This window comes from Schistocerca serialis, chromosome 3 (genome assembly GCF_023864345.2).
Source record: "Schistocerca serialis cubense isolate TAMUIC-IGC-003099 chromosome 3, iqSchSeri2.2, whole genome shotgun sequence".
NCBI classification, from domain to species: domain Eukaryota; kingdom Metazoa; phylum Arthropoda; class Insecta; order Orthoptera; family Acrididae; genus Schistocerca; species Schistocerca serialis.
This window is the reverse complement of record NC_064640.1, coordinates 406,958,460-406,979,189: the sequence shown is the minus strand read 5'-3', so window position 1 is coordinate 406,979,189 and position 20,730 is coordinate 406,958,460. Positions and strand designations below refer to the sequence as shown.

The 20,730-nt window shown below is 44.2% G+C and overlaps 1 protein-coding gene across 1 annotated transcript in view; it reads right to left on the bottom strand.

The window, feature by feature from the left end:
• The window catches only part of LOC126471622 (organic cation transporter-like protein), a 206,129-nt gene that overhangs the window by 27,607 nt on the left and 157,792 nt on the right, over positions 1–20,730 (bottom strand). The window contains exon 9 of the mRNA XM_050099858.1: positions 15,002–15,192. Coding sequence (XP_049955815.1) covers positions 15,002–15,192 — 191 coding nt within the window. The remainder of the gene's footprint in view (positions 1–15,001; positions 15,193–20,730) is intronic.

The following is a 20,730-nucleotide window of genomic DNA, read 5'->3' as shown; positions in this document are numbered from 1 at the left end:
TTTGTGGTCTGACATTACCATGCTGAGGGAGAGGGTGCTTCATGTGTGGGCAAACTCTTCGAATTTGAAACTCGATTACAATACACTGTTTCTCACGCACCGACATAGTTACCTTACACACTGCCATGTTAAACGCTACCATTCGGAGCCCTCAAGCGGCAAAGTTCTGCAAATATGTAGACATAAAAATAAAGATGTAGAATATTAATAACGTCTGTTTTAATTACAAAGCTTTAAGAGTTACCATATAAAAAATTCGGTGACATTACTATACAGCAAGCCCTCTTACGTTTGCTGATGTACTGCAAAGGAATGAAGTTTTCATCTTTGTTTTTAAGCCATCAGTCATTTTAAACAGTTACTCGCAATTCAGATCACTACATGGAAGTGCACCATTAGTGAGGCGTTCACATTTTTTTCACTTGCTGTTTTTTATAAGACCCATTTCCTGATTTCTCATGGTGGATCGTTTTTGGCCTCTTGGCCGATGCGTCTGTCCTCCGAGCTTGGAGGAGCCAAAGCTGTCCGCCACCAAGACCTGTGTCCATATACCCATGTTTGCCACGTGGAGGCCGTCCATTTCTTTTACTCTTTCGTTTTTCATTTTTGTTAAAGCAGCTTTTCACTTACTTAAAATAAGATAAGAAGTTTCGTGAAATGGAAATATAAATAAATTCTTTGATAATTTAGGCAGAAAAAAACAGAAGATAAGATAGATGATAGAGGTTACAGCCGTGACCTTGATGTCTACGGGTGAGTACCTTGGTATTTGCTATCGAGCGTTAAGCTAGAGCTATATTTGGTGGGTATAATATACGTACCACTAAGCTTGTGTACAGATTTATAGTGTCTTAGGTAACAATACACCGGCACTGTTAAAAATACTAACTTACACTTCCGTACAATCTTAAAGCGACCTTTCGATAACAGTGACCGTTCTCTCTTTAAAAAGTTTTGCATCGCCCCGGTTCTCAGAACTCATGAGGACAGCCGTTGACTGTGGATGTTGTATCACAGACACAGTCCCTTTGACTGTTCAGATATGTCACTAAACCCGCCCAAAGATGTAAACAACCATGCGTGAGCAGCGCCTATTAAACGGAGGGGATCAGCCAGCCGATCAGTTCTAGCCATTACACCAGAAAGGAGGTACACAAGTTCGTGTTGTCTGTAGTTTAGTTCAACCATGCCTAGACGGTCAGTACCGCGGTTCAATCGCGTCCGCATTGTTACTTTGTGCCAGGAAGGGCTCTCAACAACGGAAATGTCCAGGCGTCTCGGAGTGAATCAAAGCGATGTTGTTCGGACATGGAGGAGATACAGAGAGACAGGAACTATCGATGACATGCCTCGCTCAGGCCGCCCGAGGGCTATTACTGCAGTGGATGACCGCTACCTACATTTTATAGCTCGGAGGAACCCTGACAGCAACGCTACCATGTTGAATAATGCTTTTTGTGCAGCTGCAGGACGTCGTGTTACGACTCAAACTGTGCGAAATAGGTTCCATGATGCGCAACTTTATTCCCGACGTCCATGGCGAGGTCCATCTTTGCAACCAAGACACTATGCAATGCTGTACAGATGGGCCCAACAACATGCCGAATAGACCGCTCAGGATTGGCATCACGTTCTCTTCACCGACGAGTGTCGCATATGCCTTCAACCAGACAATCGCCGGAAACGTGTTTGGAGGGCAACCCGGTCACGCTGAACGCCTTAGACACACTGTCCAGCGAGTGCAGCAAGGTGGTGGTTCCCTGCTACTTTGGGCTGGCATTATGTGGGGCCGACGTACGCCTCTGGTGGTTATGGAAGGCGCAGTAACGGCTGTACGATACGTGAATGCCATCCTCCGACCGATAGCGCAACCATATCGGCAGTATATTGGCGAGGCATTCATCTTCATGGAAGACAATTCGCGTCCCATCGTGCACATCTTGTGAATGACTTCCTTCAGGATAACGACATCGCTCGACTACAGTGGCTAGTATGTTCTCCAGACATGAAACCTATCGAACATGCCTGGGATAGTCTGAAAAGGGCTGTTTACGGACGACGTCAACCACCAACCACTCTGAGGGATCTACGTCGAATCGCCGTTGAGGAGTGGGACAATCTGGACCAACAGTGCCTTGATGAACTTGTGGATAGTATGTCACGACGAATACAGGCATGCATCAATGCAAGAGGACGTGCTACTGGGTATTAGAGGTACCGGTGTGCACAACAGTTTGTTCAAATGGCTCTGAGCACTATGCGACTTAACTTCTGTTGTCATCAGTCGCCTAGAACTTAGAACTAATTAAACCTAACTAACCTAAGGACATCACACACGTCCATGCCCGAGGCAGGATTCGAACCTGCGACCGTAGCGGTCTCTCGGCTCCAGACTGTAGCGCCTAGAACCGCACGACCACTCCGGCCGGTTTGCAGTTTGTACCACCACCTCTGAAGGTCCCGCTGTATGGTGGTACAACACCCAATGTGTGGTTTTCATGAGCAAAAAAAAGGGTGGAAATGATGTTCATGTTGATCTTATTCCAATTTTCTGTACAGGTTCCGGAACTCTCGAAACCGAGGTGACGCAAAACTTTTTTTGATGTGTGTCTAAGGGGCTGTCAAATGAAGACGAGACAGATGGAAAAAAAGTTAAGTAAACTGTTTATTATTTCAAAAGTAATCGTCATAACTGTTAGTACATGTATCCCACTGTGAGACAAAATGGTTAGTGTCTTCAGGAAAACGTTTGAGGCTGTCTACGGAACCATGATTGTGCCCAGGAGTGCACCTCTTCGTCCAAAGCAAATCGACGGCCACGAATGTCTTTCTTCAGGGCTCCAAAAATAGGAAAATCGTATGAGAAGAGATCGAGGCTGTATGGAGGATGTGTAAGGGATTTGCAGGGAAACAGCCGCCCCACAGGCTGCCAATGGTGTTTCGAGTACGATGCAGAAGTTTCGATGGGAATCCCTTCACATCCTCCGTACATCCCCGATATGTCCTCATGTGATTTCCATATTTTATTCGACTGCCCTTATGTCTATATGCAATACATCTGCTGCCAAAGAGCCTAAAGTTCATAGTCAACTGTTATTTAAGTGCTTCCTTCTCCTTCTTCCAACCTATGAATTCTCTCGTTTTGTTGCATACTGAGTTCCCCTCTGTATGGCCTAGCGCTTAAGTTGTTTTGGAACGTTCGCCAGCAAATTTATTTAGCTACTTCTAGTGATCAAAGTCCCTAATGACTTCCTATATTTGACGTTCAGCGGTTATGTTGTGTATGTGTGATATGTCTCTGATGTTTCCGTAATTCCGTGTGTTCTGGGGTTCTTAGTCCGCCACATGTGCAATTTGGTGTCTGGTTTAAATGCGTGGGATAAGGTTTGTCTCCAGTTAAGAAGTGCAGGATCTGCTAGGATCGGCATATTTCGTTGTTAACCGCTACGAGATTTCGAGGAAAAGGGTTTAGCCTTACCGCTGACCTATTCACCTTGCCAGGTCTCCATTCGCCAGAGTCTGAGGTGGTGCTTTTTGTTAATAGGTTCATCGGCTTTCAGTCTAATCTGGTCTAGTCTACCCGTCTTTAAACAGTACGTTGCAATCCGATATCCGGTAGTAATATCAATCTGGTATTTTCCAAGTGCCACGCACAGTACAATCACTGATGTGGTGCCGTACGCCCTTGACAATTTAAGCAGTAAACTCCGTTGCCATCGCCTACCAGCTGTTCTTTTCGCGACGAGAGTTAATCGGCGTGCCCATGTACTGGTTGTAAGCAAAGCATTCATTCGAAGAGTGCATACTGGTATGTTCGTGTAACTCGTAAAGATAGTGGGGCGTTCGCAAGAAAAAGTTTAATCAAACATGGGACAAACGCAGGGCACACACTACAGTCGGAACGTCACAAAATAGAGTGAATGACGACAAACCGTAGCCAATTTATGGAAGATGTATGATCTTTCTCAGGCAGTTTCTCTGTAAGACCTTACAGCACAACTACCAAGCTGTGATAGAAGCATTCGAAAAGTCGTGTGCAGAACACAACATGAGAAGAATGCAAGTGTAAAGACGCGTGTCTCATTCAACTAGCGGTATGGACACGAGATGGAATAATTCGCGGCTCGGCACACTATTGTTAAGCTATTTAAACATAACTGTCCAACCTTAGCCCAGTGTGTAGCAAATTACCGAAAGTTTTGGACTGAAAAGTATGGAAACTTTTCTACACTGTACAACACAATTAAAGGGCCGCTTTTTCGAAACCATCTAATTGTCTCCGATTGAGACGCAGAAATTTGAATTTTGGCCCGAAGGTACCTACAACCTTCCTCTTAATGGTGCAAAAGCACCCTTCGACGTCACCATTGGGCCCGGTGACACTTCAAACAGCAAGGCCAGAGCTCAGAAATTCATGTAAGGTGTAAGGTAGGTTAATGATGTCACATTGGCACCATATTTCGCCGCAATTCTGCCCAACGCCACCGCGGTCATGTCACACGATGAGAAGGTCGTCACACCCCCTCTTACCCACATTTCATCCCTTCTCTTGATACTTCTGCAGTGGAAATCAGAGGTGCGACGCCCGGCGGTGAAATCATGCGGTTGTCTTCTGAGTCGCCGAGGAAAACATTTCAGACACACTGCCACTCAGAATCGTGATAAAAGACCTCATGGAATGGCATAAAGGACGCCAATGAAACCACCCCTGCCCCTGGCGCTTTGACTACCACGCATTTCGCTGTCGAAAGCGATAGTTCGCAGTACGACGAGCAACAGGACGATTTTCTTCAAAACCTTTGACACTGCTGACACCCTCTGGAACGATTCAACCCCTCTGTAAATACATCGTGGGCTTGCAACCACACTGAATGTGATCACACGCCTTTGGACTGTAGTGCGACCACAAATTTTGCTCTGGTGTACAGGATGGAACCACTGGGAACAGTTATAAACCAGATACCTCGTCTCCTACCTTCCAAACTTTACAGAATCTCTCCTGCGAACCTTTCGCGGGCAAGTGCTCTACCATCTGAGCTACCCAAGCATGACTCACGCACCGTGCTCACAGCTTTACTTCTGCCAGTACCTCGTCTCCTACCGCGAAAGGCAAAGGTCCCGAGTTCGAGTCTCGGTCCGGCACAAAGTTTTAATCTGCCAGGAAGTTTCATATCAGCGCACACTCCGCTGCAGAGTGAAAATCTCATTCTGGAAACATCCCCCAGGCTGTGGCTAAGCCATGTCTCCGCAATATCCTTTCTTTCAGGAGTGCTAGTTCTGCAAGGTTCTCAGGAGAGCTTCTGTAAAGTTTGGAAGGTAGGAGACGAGGTACTGGCAGAAGTAAAGCTGTGAGGACGGGGTGTGAGTCGTGCTTGGGTAGTTCAGATGGTAGAGCACTTGCCCACCAAAGGCAAAGGTCCCGAGTTCGCGTCTCGGTCCAGCACACAGCTTTAATCTGCCAGGAAGTTTTATATCAGTGCACACTCCACTGCAGAGTGAAAATCTCATTCAGTTAAAAACCAGTCGACGAAATTTGAACGTGATTTGAAGCACCAAGGGGTGTTTATGCTTCACCAGCCTTCCTGTTTCGGCCTTCTGTGGTATAATCACGAGGGGGGGGGGGGGGGGGGGGGGGGAGGCATTGACGGGGGTTCGCCATGGACGATTTACGACGTTGACGGTGGTGTGCTACTGACACATGCGTGCGAATAAAACAGGAAAGGGTCCCTCTAAGAACCCCCACCCCCAAGTTCGGCAACACCCTTGGTGCCACCCACACATCTTTGTTGGGCCCTTTAAAAGTATTCCTGTGCAGAGACACTCATTCACTGATTCCAAGGCGCCGGCGAAACCTCTTAGATTTCGCTTGCGCCCAATAGACGCTAGTTCAGCGACGTAATGCCAATCACTTGAGTATGTTGAAATGGTTGCCTGTCACACCGGCACCTAGGAATCAGTGAATGGCTGTCTGTGCAGGGAATATGTGAGAATCGACGCCCCAAGGGTGTACTCTAAACTTAAGCGAAAAGAAGTAGGAATACTTCTAACGATTCGGATCAGAATAGAGTAATGCAAAAATTATTGCTCATCCGGTGAGCTAAATAGAATTTCAAGGCGAATTTTCTAATACGTCAGGGCGATGTTAGAAACATACTGATACGCTAAAAGGTGGCTGCACGTAAGTCAGTGAAAAAAATGATGTCGTTAGCAAAGACAGCATGTTGTACATAAAGACTCACTTGTTATCACTGTACGAAACATGCACTACCTTCCAAAAGTGTGAAACACTCAGAAGGGGAGGAGGAAACGAAGTGAAACTTCATAGAAGGTACGTGATGTTGTTTCAGTGATTACAAGATAGCCGAAGTTACAGAGGACTTTGCAAATGGTTCAAATCGTTCTGAGCATTATGGGACTTCACATCTGAGGTCATCAGTCCCCTAGAACTTAGATCTACTTAAACCTAACTAACCTAAGGACATCACACACATCCATGCCCGAGGCAAGATTCGAACCTGCGACCATAGCGGTCGCGCGATTCCAGATTGAAGCGCCTAGAACCGCCCGGCCACACCGGCCGGCCAGAGAACTTTGCAGTGTGAGCCCACTTATAAGCATGACGTTGCACTCTTTCTGGCCTGGATATATCAAGCGCATCGGTTGTGGAGGGCGTCATTAAGGCATTGTACCCTCTCCTGAGGGAAGCTGGCCCACAACTGTTGTAACTAAATGAAGATGGTATCTGTTCTTTCGGACATGTCCGAAAAGATAAGGCTTACCGGCCAATGATCTTCTTCAGTGCAGATGCACTCACATTGCTCAAATTCTTACGGGAATCGGTAGATTGACTGCCACGAGTAATAAGTATAGTGGCCAAGGTCACTAAAAATGTAGTATGTGGACCGTAAGTTGGAAATGTGGATCTCACGGGGAGCGTGCCAGAGGTAAGTCCCTGTAGTCGCACCATCCTCTGCGTCCCTCATGGTGCAGTCGGATAGAGCGTCTGCCATGTAAGCAGGAGATCTCGGGTTCGGGTCCCTGTCGGGGCACACATTTTCAACTGTACCCGTTGATATTTATCAACGCCTGTAAGCAGCTAATGGTCTGGATTTCATTGTAAATTCACTGTTGTAACTGGCCCTTGATTCCTGGATATTGACACTGGGACGAGGTTGACATATACGTTCGTCCAACACATGCTCTATCAGGGCAGATATGGGTATCTTGTTGGCCACGAGAGTACTTCAACTACGTGCAGACTGGTCATATAGACACGTATCATGCGTGGACAAGTACTGAAACATAGCACCACAATGCTGTCCACGAGGATAGCGCATGAGAACACAGGATGTCCGTGAGACACCGTTGTGCCGCCAGAGTCCCTTCAATCACTACCAGCTGTGACCCAAATTTCGAACCCATCGTTCCCCACATCATGACGCCAGGAGTAACACCGCTGTGTGTTAGGTGGGTAAGCGTCCGGATCTGCCGAGCGCTGTTGACAAGCGCGGTGCACTCAGTCGTTGTGAGCCCAATTGAGGAGCTACATGATTGCAAAGTAGCGGCTCCCTTCACGAAAACTGACAACGTCCAGGAGAGCGGTGTGCTGACCACATATCCCTTCACATCCGCATCCAGTGACGCCAATCGGCTGAGGATGGTACGGCAGTCGGTCGGTACCGTTGGGCTTTCCGAGGCCTGGACAGGAGTGGTAAGATGGATCGATGTTGTGGAGACGTATCGTAATGACAGAAAGAATCTATCGTGTTTGAAAGTGTCCTTGACCATAATGTGAAAGAAGCTGTCCGATTTGTTGGTATACAAACACAGACTGCCACTGTGTCTACAAGGAATAGCCTTGGATTTACTGTCATCGGTCATCTTCCCTACAGTTTGGACTTGGCCCCATCCGATTTTCAACTGTTCCCAAAATTTAAAGAACGCCTTCGAGGACCTCACTTTGACAGTGATGAAGCGATGCAAGCAAAACAGAGGTTGTGGCTGCGTCAACAAGTCAAACATTCTAGAGTCGGTATGAAGAAAGTGGTCTCTCATTGGGATAAATGTGTTCGTTGTCAGACTGACTATGTTGAGAAATAAATAAGAAATATGCAGAATAATGATGTAGAATATTAACAAATTTGTTTTATTTAAAAGAACTTTCAAAGTTTTCACACACAAAATTCGGTGATATTACTTTTCAACATGCCTTCGGAATTAAAACAAAATATGTTAAATTCTGTGATTCTCTTCAGTTCTGTATAGAAATGGAAACACTCTCCTCGGCTGTGGCTAAGCAATGTCTGCCCTTTAAGTTTTCTTTCAGGCGTGGTAGTCCCGCAATCTATGCAGGAGAACTTCTGTGATGTCTGGAAGGTTGGAGAGAAGGTACTGGCGGAAGTAAATCTGTGAGGGTGAATCGCGAGTCGTTCTTTGATAACTCCCTATACCGCCGGCCCCATTTCTACAAACAACTTGCGCACCGCAGCGTAGCGTAGCGTGCGCTGTTTCGAAACTACGCGGATGATTAAAACTGCGCAGCATCGGGATTCGAACCTTTCCCCTGCCAATGCTCTAGGTCGACTGAGCCATTCAGGTATGACTGAAGGTCCGTCTTCAGGGAAATCTGTCAGTCAGTCAGTCAGTCTCCCCCTACTTTCCAGACTCACAGCAGGAAACCTTGCAGATTCCGCTGCGAGATACAATCGCTAGTATATGGATAAGCCATTTGTCCGCAATATTCTTTCTTGCCGGAAAGGTATTCCAGTATAGCATACAGTACAGCTTCCGTAAAGTTTGGAAAGTAGGAGGGAGATTCTTGCAGAATTGTAGCGGTGAATAGAGATCCTCTGTTGTGACATGTTAGCTGAGTTGGTAAGGACATTGCCCCTGTATAGCAAGATTCGGGGATTGAGGCCCAACGTTCACACAGTTTTAAACTCTCAGTAACCTACGACTGAAGTTATTAATTAACTTTTATGTTGTTGAGTGTAGGCGGAGGAACACGTTTGTATTTCCAGATGCTGTTTCGAGTGTTTCAGTTAACTCCTGAACTTAGAGTCGTACGAGAATAGGTGCAGATCCAGGGTTCTGTTCTGGGGGTGTTCATATTTTGTTGTTACTGTAGAAGTCTCTCTCTCTCTCTACCTATCTAACTATCTATCTCCCACTACCACTCCCTCCCCAACCATATGTAACAACCCATCACTCACACTTTTAAAGTGTCACTGATGTGTATGATATTATTAAGGGTAAAATATGTTTAAAATACTAGTAAACTGATCAATTACCATATATATATATATATATTAATTACCATATATATATATATATTAATTACCATATATATATATTAATTACCATATATATATATATATATATATATATATATATATATATATATATATATATATATATATATATATATATAAACATAGTGTCCCAAAAATTGCAATTCAGAAAAATATAGCCATTGAAAGGTATACCGCACACGCGCAAACTTGTCATGTAGCGAAGAGTGTTCTACCTTTGACACTTTTCAGATTTTGCCTCTCGCCAGCTGTCTAATGGAAGATTCATATATTTTCTTATTCTATTTTTAAATGATGGTCTTCACTTTTAACGCCCTGCAGTCTTTTTCTGAAATAGTAAAAAATTACTCCGGAAAATTAAAGTTTGTCCAAATGTCAAAACATTCCAAGATACAATATCGTCATGTACCTAGGAATAAATATTTTAAAGAAATTTAAAAGCGTTGCAATCGAGCACAACCTGTCAGTACTGTATGTAGTCGTCTATCTGTTACATTATTACTCTACTAAACGCCAATAATCAGTAAGTGAAATAAAATTTAATAGAACTGTTATCATATACCAGTTACACGTTAAATACCTGTTCAGACTAAATCTATTGGAAACTAAGACAAATTTCCGTTTTCAATACAGGTAAAACTGTTAAGACACAAACAAAACTAAATGAATGTGCAAATATCCCACGTTCTGTTTCAAAGCGTAAGATGGTGCCCGACCGACGAACTATGGCTTCACCATTCGCATGCTATGTAACCTGTTTTAAAAATATATAGAGTTTTACTTGCCATAAAATTCTCTACCTGAAGAGTCAACAATATAGTCCAAATAGCTTTAATATATTACACAACACTTAGATGGGTGGAACTCGAAATATATGAAAATGCTGCACAAAACACAACCTCATGTCTAGCAACAACAAAACTGTAGAAAATGACGGGAGCGGGTTAATGTGATCTCTAGTCCGCATTCCTTGATGTGCTTTTAAAATAAGTCACTAGACTGAAGTATCTACCATAAAAACATCACGTGTTCCTAGGCACCATATCCTCGTGCTACAATACTCTCCCCTGCATAAATCTCGCAATTAATTTGAGAACTATAGTAGAAATAAACTCTCTCTACTTTGGTAATATAATTTATAAAATATAAAACCAATGTGTGCACTCACAATTATCAATATGATTGTGAACACTGGTCTGCAAAGAATGGCTGTATGATTGTTTAAATGAGGAGAATGAAGTTCCTTTCAGTCGTTTAGGTCACGTTCAGCAAGTCATAGTATCTGTTTTTATATTTCTTAGTGAAGGGTCTTTCCGTTTCTGTCTTCCTTCGCCCAATCAATTTCCTGTGGTTTGCCGTTTCTACCTGTGAATTTAGGACTGTGATAGATTTGTTGTTAATAGTAGGTATGATTGGAAATTCGTGGCAGATTAAAACTGTATGCCGGACCGAGACTCGAACTCTGAACCTTTACCTTTCGCGGGCAAAGTATGTGCATCTTTACCTGGCTGGAATGTTACCGGTCGAGCTGCAAGCCCATCCACGTCGGCAGGCCTTGTCGCGACCTTACAATATTTTAGTCATATGTCGAATCATAAAGAGAAAAAAACGATTGAGCGGTGCTCACCCGTCGAGCAAGCCTGCATACACGAAGACACGGAAAGGCAAACAGGATATTTGTAAAAGATAAAGCGTTTAGACACGTCTGGCAACGATCTATCTCTTGGAGGTCGGTCAATGCTCCAGCATGAAAGTAACGCTTGTCACCTCACCAAACAAGTAGAACTCGAAATATTTGCTAATGATCCACAAAATACAGCCTCATGACTAACAATAACAAAAACTATAGAAAACTACGGAAAGTGCTTATGGCGGGCTCCAGCTCGCATTCCTTCGTGCGCCTCGTGCGCTTGGAGTTCGAGGCCAAACCAGTGGCAGGAAAAAGCCAAAGCTGGATATGGCATGTTAAACGAGAATTAAGGCGATCACGTGCAGGTGGACTGTTCCACAAAGATAATGAAGAAGGTCGTGTGCAATCAGATCCGAGTGGGGACCAATTAAGAATTATATAAAGGAACAGCCATGAGCAGTAGGACTATCAGTATCAAGTATCCAGTATCCAGCGAGCACCCAGCCTGCATCAAGATCTCATTGGACAGTGACGCCTACCAGCAGGTACTGATGGAACTTTAGAAACTTCGACTATGACAAGACAGTGAAACACTCTGGTGGGCACAACTAACTGTTAAATAAGTAGCGCTTTTCGTTTTCATTGGAATAGCATTGAACAGAGAGAGCTGGTATCTGTGTTGAGCAATCGGTTGTAACAGAAACAAGTCACCGATTAATACTTAATTACTGATGATGATGTTTGGTTTGTGGGGCGCTCAACTGTGCGGTCATTACCGCCCGTACAAAGTTCCAATCTTTACACAGTCCAATCCAGCCAATTTCACGAATGATGATGAAATGATGAGGACAGCACAATCACCCAGTCCCCGGCAAAGAAATCCCCAACTCGGCCGGGAATCGAACTCGGGACCCAGTGATCTAAAATCGGCAACGCTAGCCACAAGACCACGAGCTGCGGACAGGGCCAATTACTGATAAGTCAGGTCAAGTGATCAGAGAATCAGTAGTTCACAGAACGAGTGACAGTAACAGTACTCGTCTCTCATAGAAACTGTAGCTGGTGTGTAAGAAGATTAGGCTCCTAAATAGAGGTTCCGGCTGAATCTACAGGAAACTATTTGACTCTAAATAAGTAGTTAGGCGGACATCTCACATGTCAATGCGTTCAGAGATAAGTAAAAATGGTTCAAATGGCTCTGAGCACTATGGGACTTAACATCAGAGGTTATCAGTCCCCTAGAACTTAGAATTACGTAAACCTAGCTAACCTAAGGACATCACACACATCCATACCCGGGGCAGGATTCGAACCTGCGACCGTAGCGGCCGCGCGGTTCCAGACTGAAGCGCCTAGAACCGCTCGGCCACACCGACCGGCAGAGATAAGTAAATCTGCTAAAAGAAGGTTAATAACTTGCTACTTCGGCAGACAAAACGAACTCCTTGTCACCAGTCGCGCCGACCGCTGTGACCGAGCAGTTCTAGGCGCTTCAGTCCGGAACCGCGCTGCTGCTACCGTCGCAGGCTCGAATCCTGCCTCGGGCATGGATGTGTGTGATGTCCTTAGGTTTGTTAGGTTTACGTAGTTCTAAGTCTAGGGGACTGATGACCTCAGATGTTAAGTCCCATAGTGCTTAGAGCCATTTGCACCATTTTTCACCAGTCGCCAACACAATCTTAATCAGCCTAGGAGGTTCTACTCCCTCTCATGTTGATTGGAGTAATTACAACAACACCACAAACTCTCACTGACGTCACCATCCCGATTGTGGCACGTAGGCCACATCGACTCTATATTGGTGGACTAGACCGGCACCAGGACACGACAGCCTCAAAAAACCAACAGAAACGTATCCTGTGTTACAAGTTACTTGTAATTTCTAGAATTTCTTGCTATTTGCGCGGCTCTTTAGTTTAGATGCTGCTTTACTCTCTGAAAATTAGGAGTGAAATTCGGAAATTTATATGTGAAAAATAGAAGAACCTCCCTTCCTGCATACGCATCTGTCTGTGAGACACCAAGGAGTCTTATAGTTATACCTCCGAGCACAATGGCCCCTTTCCACACAGTGTATGAGAGTTATGTCTTACGAATATCAGTTGAGTGTAGGTGACCGTAATTGATGTGTGTGTGTAATGTAGTGTCGTGTTTGAATTATATAATGAGGGGGGAAAACCTGTGCTGGCTCACAGCCTGCCCCTCTCGAATAGCACATAGAGGGCCGCCGAAGGTAACGTCCCCATCCGGCGGACAGTTTACCATCCACAATGTCACGTGCCTTCGCTTCACGAGACACTGCGGAGAAGTTTGGAGTGTAATCCAGGATAATGGCCCAACGTTTGGTAACCGGGAACTTTACGCCACCACGTCTCCTCCTCTTGGCAATCAAATACAGGCGATGAAAATTTCTTCCATCAACAGGATTCGAACTGGCTACTTCTGAGTCGAGCATACCAGCACACTCCATGATTCGACAAATCTGTGCTGCGGTTCACCGTCATCGGGACAAAAATAAACAAATTTCTTATGCGGTTAAGAGTAACATCTTCCAGCTTTGTTGTCCTACGATCCACAGTTGCGAGTGATATTGTTTTGATAATTATCACGTTGGGTCAGTCTAACTATAGCTTAACAAAACGAAATTTTCGTGTCATACGCGTTTCACTTTTAAGGTTTTAAAGCATCATCAGTGACAAATTTTGGATCGAAAACGTAATATGAAATAAGTGAGTGTTATGCAGGGAATTAGTAAACAGATGCTGCTTGATCTTTTATTTTTGTACATAAGCTTAGTTCAGCTTTATTGCCTTAATCAGTACATCTGCAGCCGGCCGGTGTGGCCGAGCGGTTCTAGGCGCTACAGTCTGGAACCGCGCGACCGCTACGGTCGTAGGTTCGAATCCTGCCTCGGACATGGATGTGCATGATGTCCTTAGGTGAGTTAGGTTTAAGTAGCTCTAAGTTCTAGGGGACTGATGACCTCAGAAGTTAAGTCCCATAGTGCTCAGAGCCAGTACATCTGCAAAAAATCACGTTTATTTACGTTTTACATAACGTATAGTTTATAAGCAAATAAAAATTGTAATATAACGAAAAATATAATAAAATAACATTATATATACATAATAAATGGCTCAAATGGCTCTGAGCACTATGGGACTCAACTGCTGAGGTCATTAGTCCCCTAGAACTTAGAACTAGTTAAACCTAACTAACCTAAGGACATCACAAACATCCATGCCCGAGGCAGGATTCGAGCCTGCGACCGTAGCGGGCTTGCGGTTCCAGACTGCAGCGCCTTTAACCGCACGACATAATAGATAAATAATAGAAGATGTATTATAATAAAAAATATAATGAATAAAACATATACATTCAGCATTAAATCATCGGCCGACTTTGAAACATTAGTGAAAAAGAAAATGTCACATCCAAAAACTGTGGACAGCAACAGTAGTTTACTCAAAGTTGACATATGTCCGTTCACTGCATCATAGCGTGAGTACAACATCCAATGTAAAAAAAAGAGACCTTTATAAATGACATGTAATGATATATTATGTGAAATATAAATAAATGCGATTGCTTGAGATGTACTGATGAAAGCAATAACGCCAAAATAAGCTTATATATATAAACAAAGATCAAGCAGCATACTGTTCAATAATGCTCTGCATAATACCCTATTGTGACATAATATATGCTGCAGGTCCTATTGTAAAGAAACTTAAATGGGTGTTCTTTTCCTAGTGTTATTCAAATTAAATTCCGAATGGCAGTAAGCTGAAGAACGGCTCTAAAACCGACTCAAGAATACTTGCAGAGCAGCATCTGCCAAATATGCCGCTGGTGATGCTATCAGCTAATGAAGGCGAAACGCATATGGCACAGAAAATTCGTTTTATTCAGCTGTAATTAGAGAGACTGAAAGTGATGCTCATCAACATCAAATGAAGAATAGCTCGTGAATATTCTCATGCAGAATTATGTTACCGACTCATATCGTTCTTAGCCTTAAAGTTATTAGTTGGTGTGAGTATTGAGGGAGTGAAATTACCATCGACTTAACAAACGGAGCTATCGCAGAGCCCAGGCGGCTAAACATGGCTGCAAAGCCGAGGCCGGCATTGCGCACCACAGTGGGCAGCAGCTCTCCGGAGTAGAGGTACACCGTCGTGAACGACACTGCCATCGACGTGATCGCCACACCCGACAGGCTCAGTCTCGGCCAGTCGTACGCGTAAGATCCTGTGGATTAGATCAAAATCAAGTAAATCAAAAATCATAATCAACTTACCTCGAAGATTTACATCAACTAACAAAGTCTTTTTTTGTTATTTGCGCAAGATAACCTCGATAAAATAAATTCGCGTCATTATTTTTCTGACAACGGAAGATAGGTCTTTATAGAGGTCTGCACCCAAGTTGCCTCTCTAGACAGCACTTTATTTTTTCAAATGGATAACGCTATTCTTCAGACTACCATCGTCAAATTCCAAACCTACTAGGTAATCGGTGTAAATATGTTGCCATGAAGCAGGCAGATAAACGTGATTTTGCTAACAGAATTGTGAACTAAACTAATATCCATTAACTGCAGCAGAGACATGACTTTTAAATAAAGGTCTTAAGCTCAATCTTATTCCACCCTCTGGCTCTAAAGCTGTTATAACTACTACTGCTGAGGTCAAAACTGTATGTGATGTAGCATCACTTAATAGGCGTCAACAGGCTGAGGTCGCGGTCGGCGTCAATAAAGCCCTCTGTATGAGGAGAAAGATAACAAGAGTAGCCTTAGCTAATTTAAGTACTGTTAAACTTCTCAATAAGGAACTTCTTTTGCATGAACTTACTGTAACTAAGGCTAATAAAGGTAACACAGCTGTGATGAATCTTGATCACAAGTATAAACTGAGAAGTTCTTCAGGACAATGAAGTTAAAGAAGCGAAAAAGGACCCTCTGCATCAGTTTCACCGCGACGCAAAGAAAAAGGTAGCGGATAGTGTGGTCTTACGCACGTTTTCTGAAAACTGTCTTGAGCAGCTAGTTCATCAGTCTACTCGCAATGGAAATATCTTATATCTTGTAGTTACAATTCTGCCGGATCTTATCGTCAGCGTCAGTAAAGAAACGAGGATTAGTGACCATTATGTCATTATAGCAACTATGGCTACTAAGTCTAGGACAGTGTTTATGTCAGAAAGGGCAAATAAGCAATTGTTAGCATCTCACTTAGTGAAATGACATCACTTAGTTCCAGTAAGATGTACGTAGAGGAATTATGGGCAAAGTTTAAGCCGATTGTAAATCGTGATCTGGAGAATTGTGTACTTAGTAGGTGGATTAACGATGGAAAAGACCCACCATGATTCACTATCGAGGTTCGGAAAATGCTGAGAAAGCAGAGAGCGTTGCACCAGAGAACGCACAAATGACGACAAGCAAAGATTAGTAGAGATTCGTGTGTCTGTGAAAAGATCTATCGATGGAGTACACAACAACTACTACCGTCATACCTTAGCAAAAGATCTGGCAGAGAACCCGAGAAAATTCGGGTTTTATGTAAAATCGCTAAGTTGGTCTAAGGCTTCCACCCAGTCACTTGTTGACCAGTCTGGTGTGTGGCAGTTGAAGAGAGCAAGCCGAAAGCCGATGGTTTAAATTTCACGTTTAAGGAATCGCTCATGCACGAGAATCGAACAAACACACCGTCGTTTGACCTTCGAACATACTCCCATATGGACCACCCAGTAATAAACATCCCTGGAGTAGAAAAATTACTGAAAGAGTTGAAAACAAATTAGTCACCAAGTCTGAATGGAATCCCAATACGCTTTTACAAAGACTACTCTACGGCATTGGCCCCTTACCTAGATTGCTTTTATCACGAATCTCCCGCCCAGCGCAAAGTCCCAAGCGACTGAAAAAAGCGCAGGTGACTCTTGTATATCAGAAGGGTAAAAGAACGGACCTGCAAAATTACAGACCAATATCCCTAACATCGATTACCTGCAAATCCTTGAACACTTTCTCAGTTCGACTATACATATTATGTCCACGAATCGGCATGGTTCTAGAAAGCATCGCTCGTGTGAAACTAAGCTTTCCCTTATTCTCACATGATATACTGCAAATTATGGATCAAGGGCAACAGGCATATTCCATATTTCGAGATTTCCGGAAAGCGTTTGACACGGTGTCCCACTGCAGGCTGTTAAAGAAGGTAGGAGCATATGGAATAGGTATATAGATATGTGAGTGACTCGAAGACTTATAAAACCCAATATGTTGTCCTCGACGGCGAGTGTTCGTCAGAGACAAGGGTGGTATTTAAATGGCTCTGAGCACTATGGGACTTAACAGCTGTGGTCATCAGTCCCCTAGAACTTAGAACTACTTAAACCTAACTAACCTAAGGACATCACACACATCCATGCCCGAAGCAGGATTCGAACCTGCGACCGTAGCAGTCGCGCGGTTCCGGACTGCGCGCCTAGAACCGCGAGACCACCGCGGCCGGCAGAGACAAGGGTATCGTCAGGAGTGCCCAAGGGAAGTGTAATAGGACTGCTATTATTCTCTATATACATAAAAGATTTGGCAGGCTGAGTGGGCAGCAATCTGCGGTTGTTTGCGGGTGATGCTGTGGTGTACGGTAAGGTGTCGAAGTTGAGTGACTGTTGAAGAATACAAGATGACTTAGACGAAATTTCTAGTTGGTGTGAGGAATGGCAGCCAGTTCTGAATGTAGAAAAATGGAAGTTAGTGCAGATGAGTAGGAGAAACAAACCTGTAATGTTCGGATACAACATTATTAGTTCTGTGCTTGACACAGTCACGTCGTTTTCATATCTGGGCATAACATTGCATAGCGACATGTAATGGAACGAGCATGTGCGGATTTTGGTAGGGAAGGCAAATGGTCGACTTCGGTTTATTGGGAGAATTCTAGGAAAGAGTGGTTCATCTGCAAAGGAAGCCGCATACAGGACGCTGGTGCGACCTATTCTTGAGCACTGTTCTAGTGTTTGGGGTCCGTATCAAGTCGGATTACAGGAAGACATCGAAGCAATTCAGAGCCGAGCTGCTAGATTTGTTACTGCTAGGTTCGAGCAACACATAAGTGTTACGAAGAAGCTTCGGGAACTCAAGTGGTAATCCCTGGAGGAAAACAAAATTGTGCAGTGGAGTATCGTGGGGTAGTTTGTTTTGTACATTTGAAGGGGAGCAACGGCGCAACAGCCCATGCTGAGCGGGTGGAAATGTGTAACAACAACGCATCATGATATGACACAAGAGGTTAGCTGTAAACGCTCCCCAAGTGGGCAAACAATTCTGGATGAGGAAGAACATAGTATCAGATCATCTCTTTACGATGAACTGGGGATTCAGCATTAGTGGAGACCCTGGTGCTCGCATACCGGCGTATCGCAATCGAAGCGATAGTGGAAAATGCGAAAATCAATCATGGAACAGTTTTTAACATCTTGGACGACTTTTTGTACCTGACGGAAGTCACCAACCCCTGAGTTCCGCGACTGCCCGCACCCATTCAAAAAGCCCGCCGAACCGAGCAAGCAGCCGAAAGTTGCAGCTGTGTCGATCGAACCCAGATGACGTCTTCAGCAGCCTAAACACCAAGGACAAGTGCTGGGTGTATCATTGTGCCCCGAGTCAAAGGAGCAAAGGAGGCAGTGGAAACAACAGGAGGGGCTATTCATTGGTAGCAAGTGAAGTGGCACTTCACCAATAATTTTATCTTGCCGCACTTAAAAAAGTTTGTCCCGGTTTTTACTCCAAACATATTTCCCTGTTTAGTACTGCACGGAACTCTCTTGTACCAGCATGCGGGCGATTCAGACCAAGTGAATTAAAGTAGGCCTCCTCTTTTTCGCAGCTCAACCTCAAGGGCGGGGCCACTGGCCGAGCGTAGCTGTACGGTTGCTATAGCTGTTTGCGATACTGTTTGAGTTTGTTTGTGGAGGAAGTATCCGGTGAGGTAGATGGAGATTTTATCCCCGGCTGCTTCCAGTTCCAGGCGGCAGACCGTTAAAGCATTGGTTGTTGTGTGTATGGAGCATGCTTCTATCTGTAATGCGTTTAGTGTTCTGTCATTAAAATATGAATCTTGCTTATGATATAATGTGTATTTTATTAAAAACGCCATTTTCACGTTGTTTCGAGAATCATATTAAGAAATTTTGGATCACTTTTTGATGGAAATGGTGAGAGATTTCGTAACTGTGAAAAAATTTAGGTAGTTTGCCTTGCCAATACCAGAAAATATGAGGAACATAACATATGTCTTACTTCTAGTTTACTTGAAAACTTACAAACTTTAATTGAATCCGTATTCTCAAACGGACAATGCCTAAGAAACGAACTCTCTGTTTTGTATGCTGATGAAACGTACAGAAAGATTTCCATCCGAAAGGTGTTAGAAATGCTTAATAAGAATAAGGACATTTTTACGGATACTTATAAACTATTCTCCCTGATTCTGACCATCTCTTCTACTACGGTACAGCATCTGTGGAAAAAAAGCTTTTCTTGCCTGAAGCGTATAAAAATATGCCTGAGGAACGCAATTTCGAAAGAGAGACTTTCTTCCTTAGCGATTACTTCAGTTCAGAAAGAACTTCTAGCGCAGTTAATAAAAGCACAGCCATTCTATGAACACATCACCGACAAGTTTGTAGCTTAAAAGGACCGAAGGATTGATTTGGGTCGGCCGTTGTGGCCGAGCGGTTCTAGGCGCTTCAATCCGGAACGGCGCTGCTGCTACAGTCGCAGGTTCGAATCCTGCCTCGGGCATGAATGTGTGTGCTGTCTTAGTTAGGTTTAAGTAGTTCTAAGTCTAGGGGACTGATGGCCTCAGATGTTAAGTCCCATTGTGCTCAGAGCCATTTGAACCATTTTTTTGCTCAGAGCCATTTGAACCATTTGATCCGTGCCCGATGGAGGTAGTCCCACGGATCCGCGATTGGATTTAAATCCTGGGCGTTTGGTAGCCATGGGAACACAGTAAAATCATTCTCGTACTATTCGAACCATGTGCGTAAACTATGCGCTGTGTAACATATTGCATTGTCCTGCTGGTAGATGCCATCGTGCCGAGAAAAACAAGCTGCATATAGGTATGGACACGGTCCCCAATGATAGATGCATACTTATGTTGGTTCACTGCGCGCTTCAGAATAACGAAATCACCCAAGGAAGATCATAACGCAGCTTCCTCTGTCCTGGCCCTTCTGACGATTGTTGCAGGGTGTTTGCTTTCAGTCCGATGGAACATAAAACGTAATTCATCTTAAAAGGCCACCTGTCGCCACTCAGTGAACGTCCAGTTACCATACTGTCGTCCAAACTCCAGCCTTCGTCGCCGATGAAGAGCAGTCAGCATGGATGCTAAATAGGCGCATGTTGCGGAGGCCAGAGCACAAAAATATTCGCTGAGCTTTCGTTGAGGAGACACTGCTGGTAGCTCCTTGCTTCATCTGGGCGAAGAATTTCTCAACAGTTAGTTTCAGTCTATTCGCCCATATGCATCTCCGTAGCCGCCATTCATCCCCGTCACCTATATCCTATGGTACACCGAGTTGCCGCCGGTTTTGGATAGCGTCTATTTGCCATCCACGGCATACCTTAACCAGGGCGGCACATGAATAGTTTACAAACTTAATCGTTTCGGAAATGCTTCCACCCTTGGCCCGAGAACCAATGATGATGCCCTATAGTCGTCAGATAAATTGCTCTGTTTCCGCATTACGACAACAACTGCACTG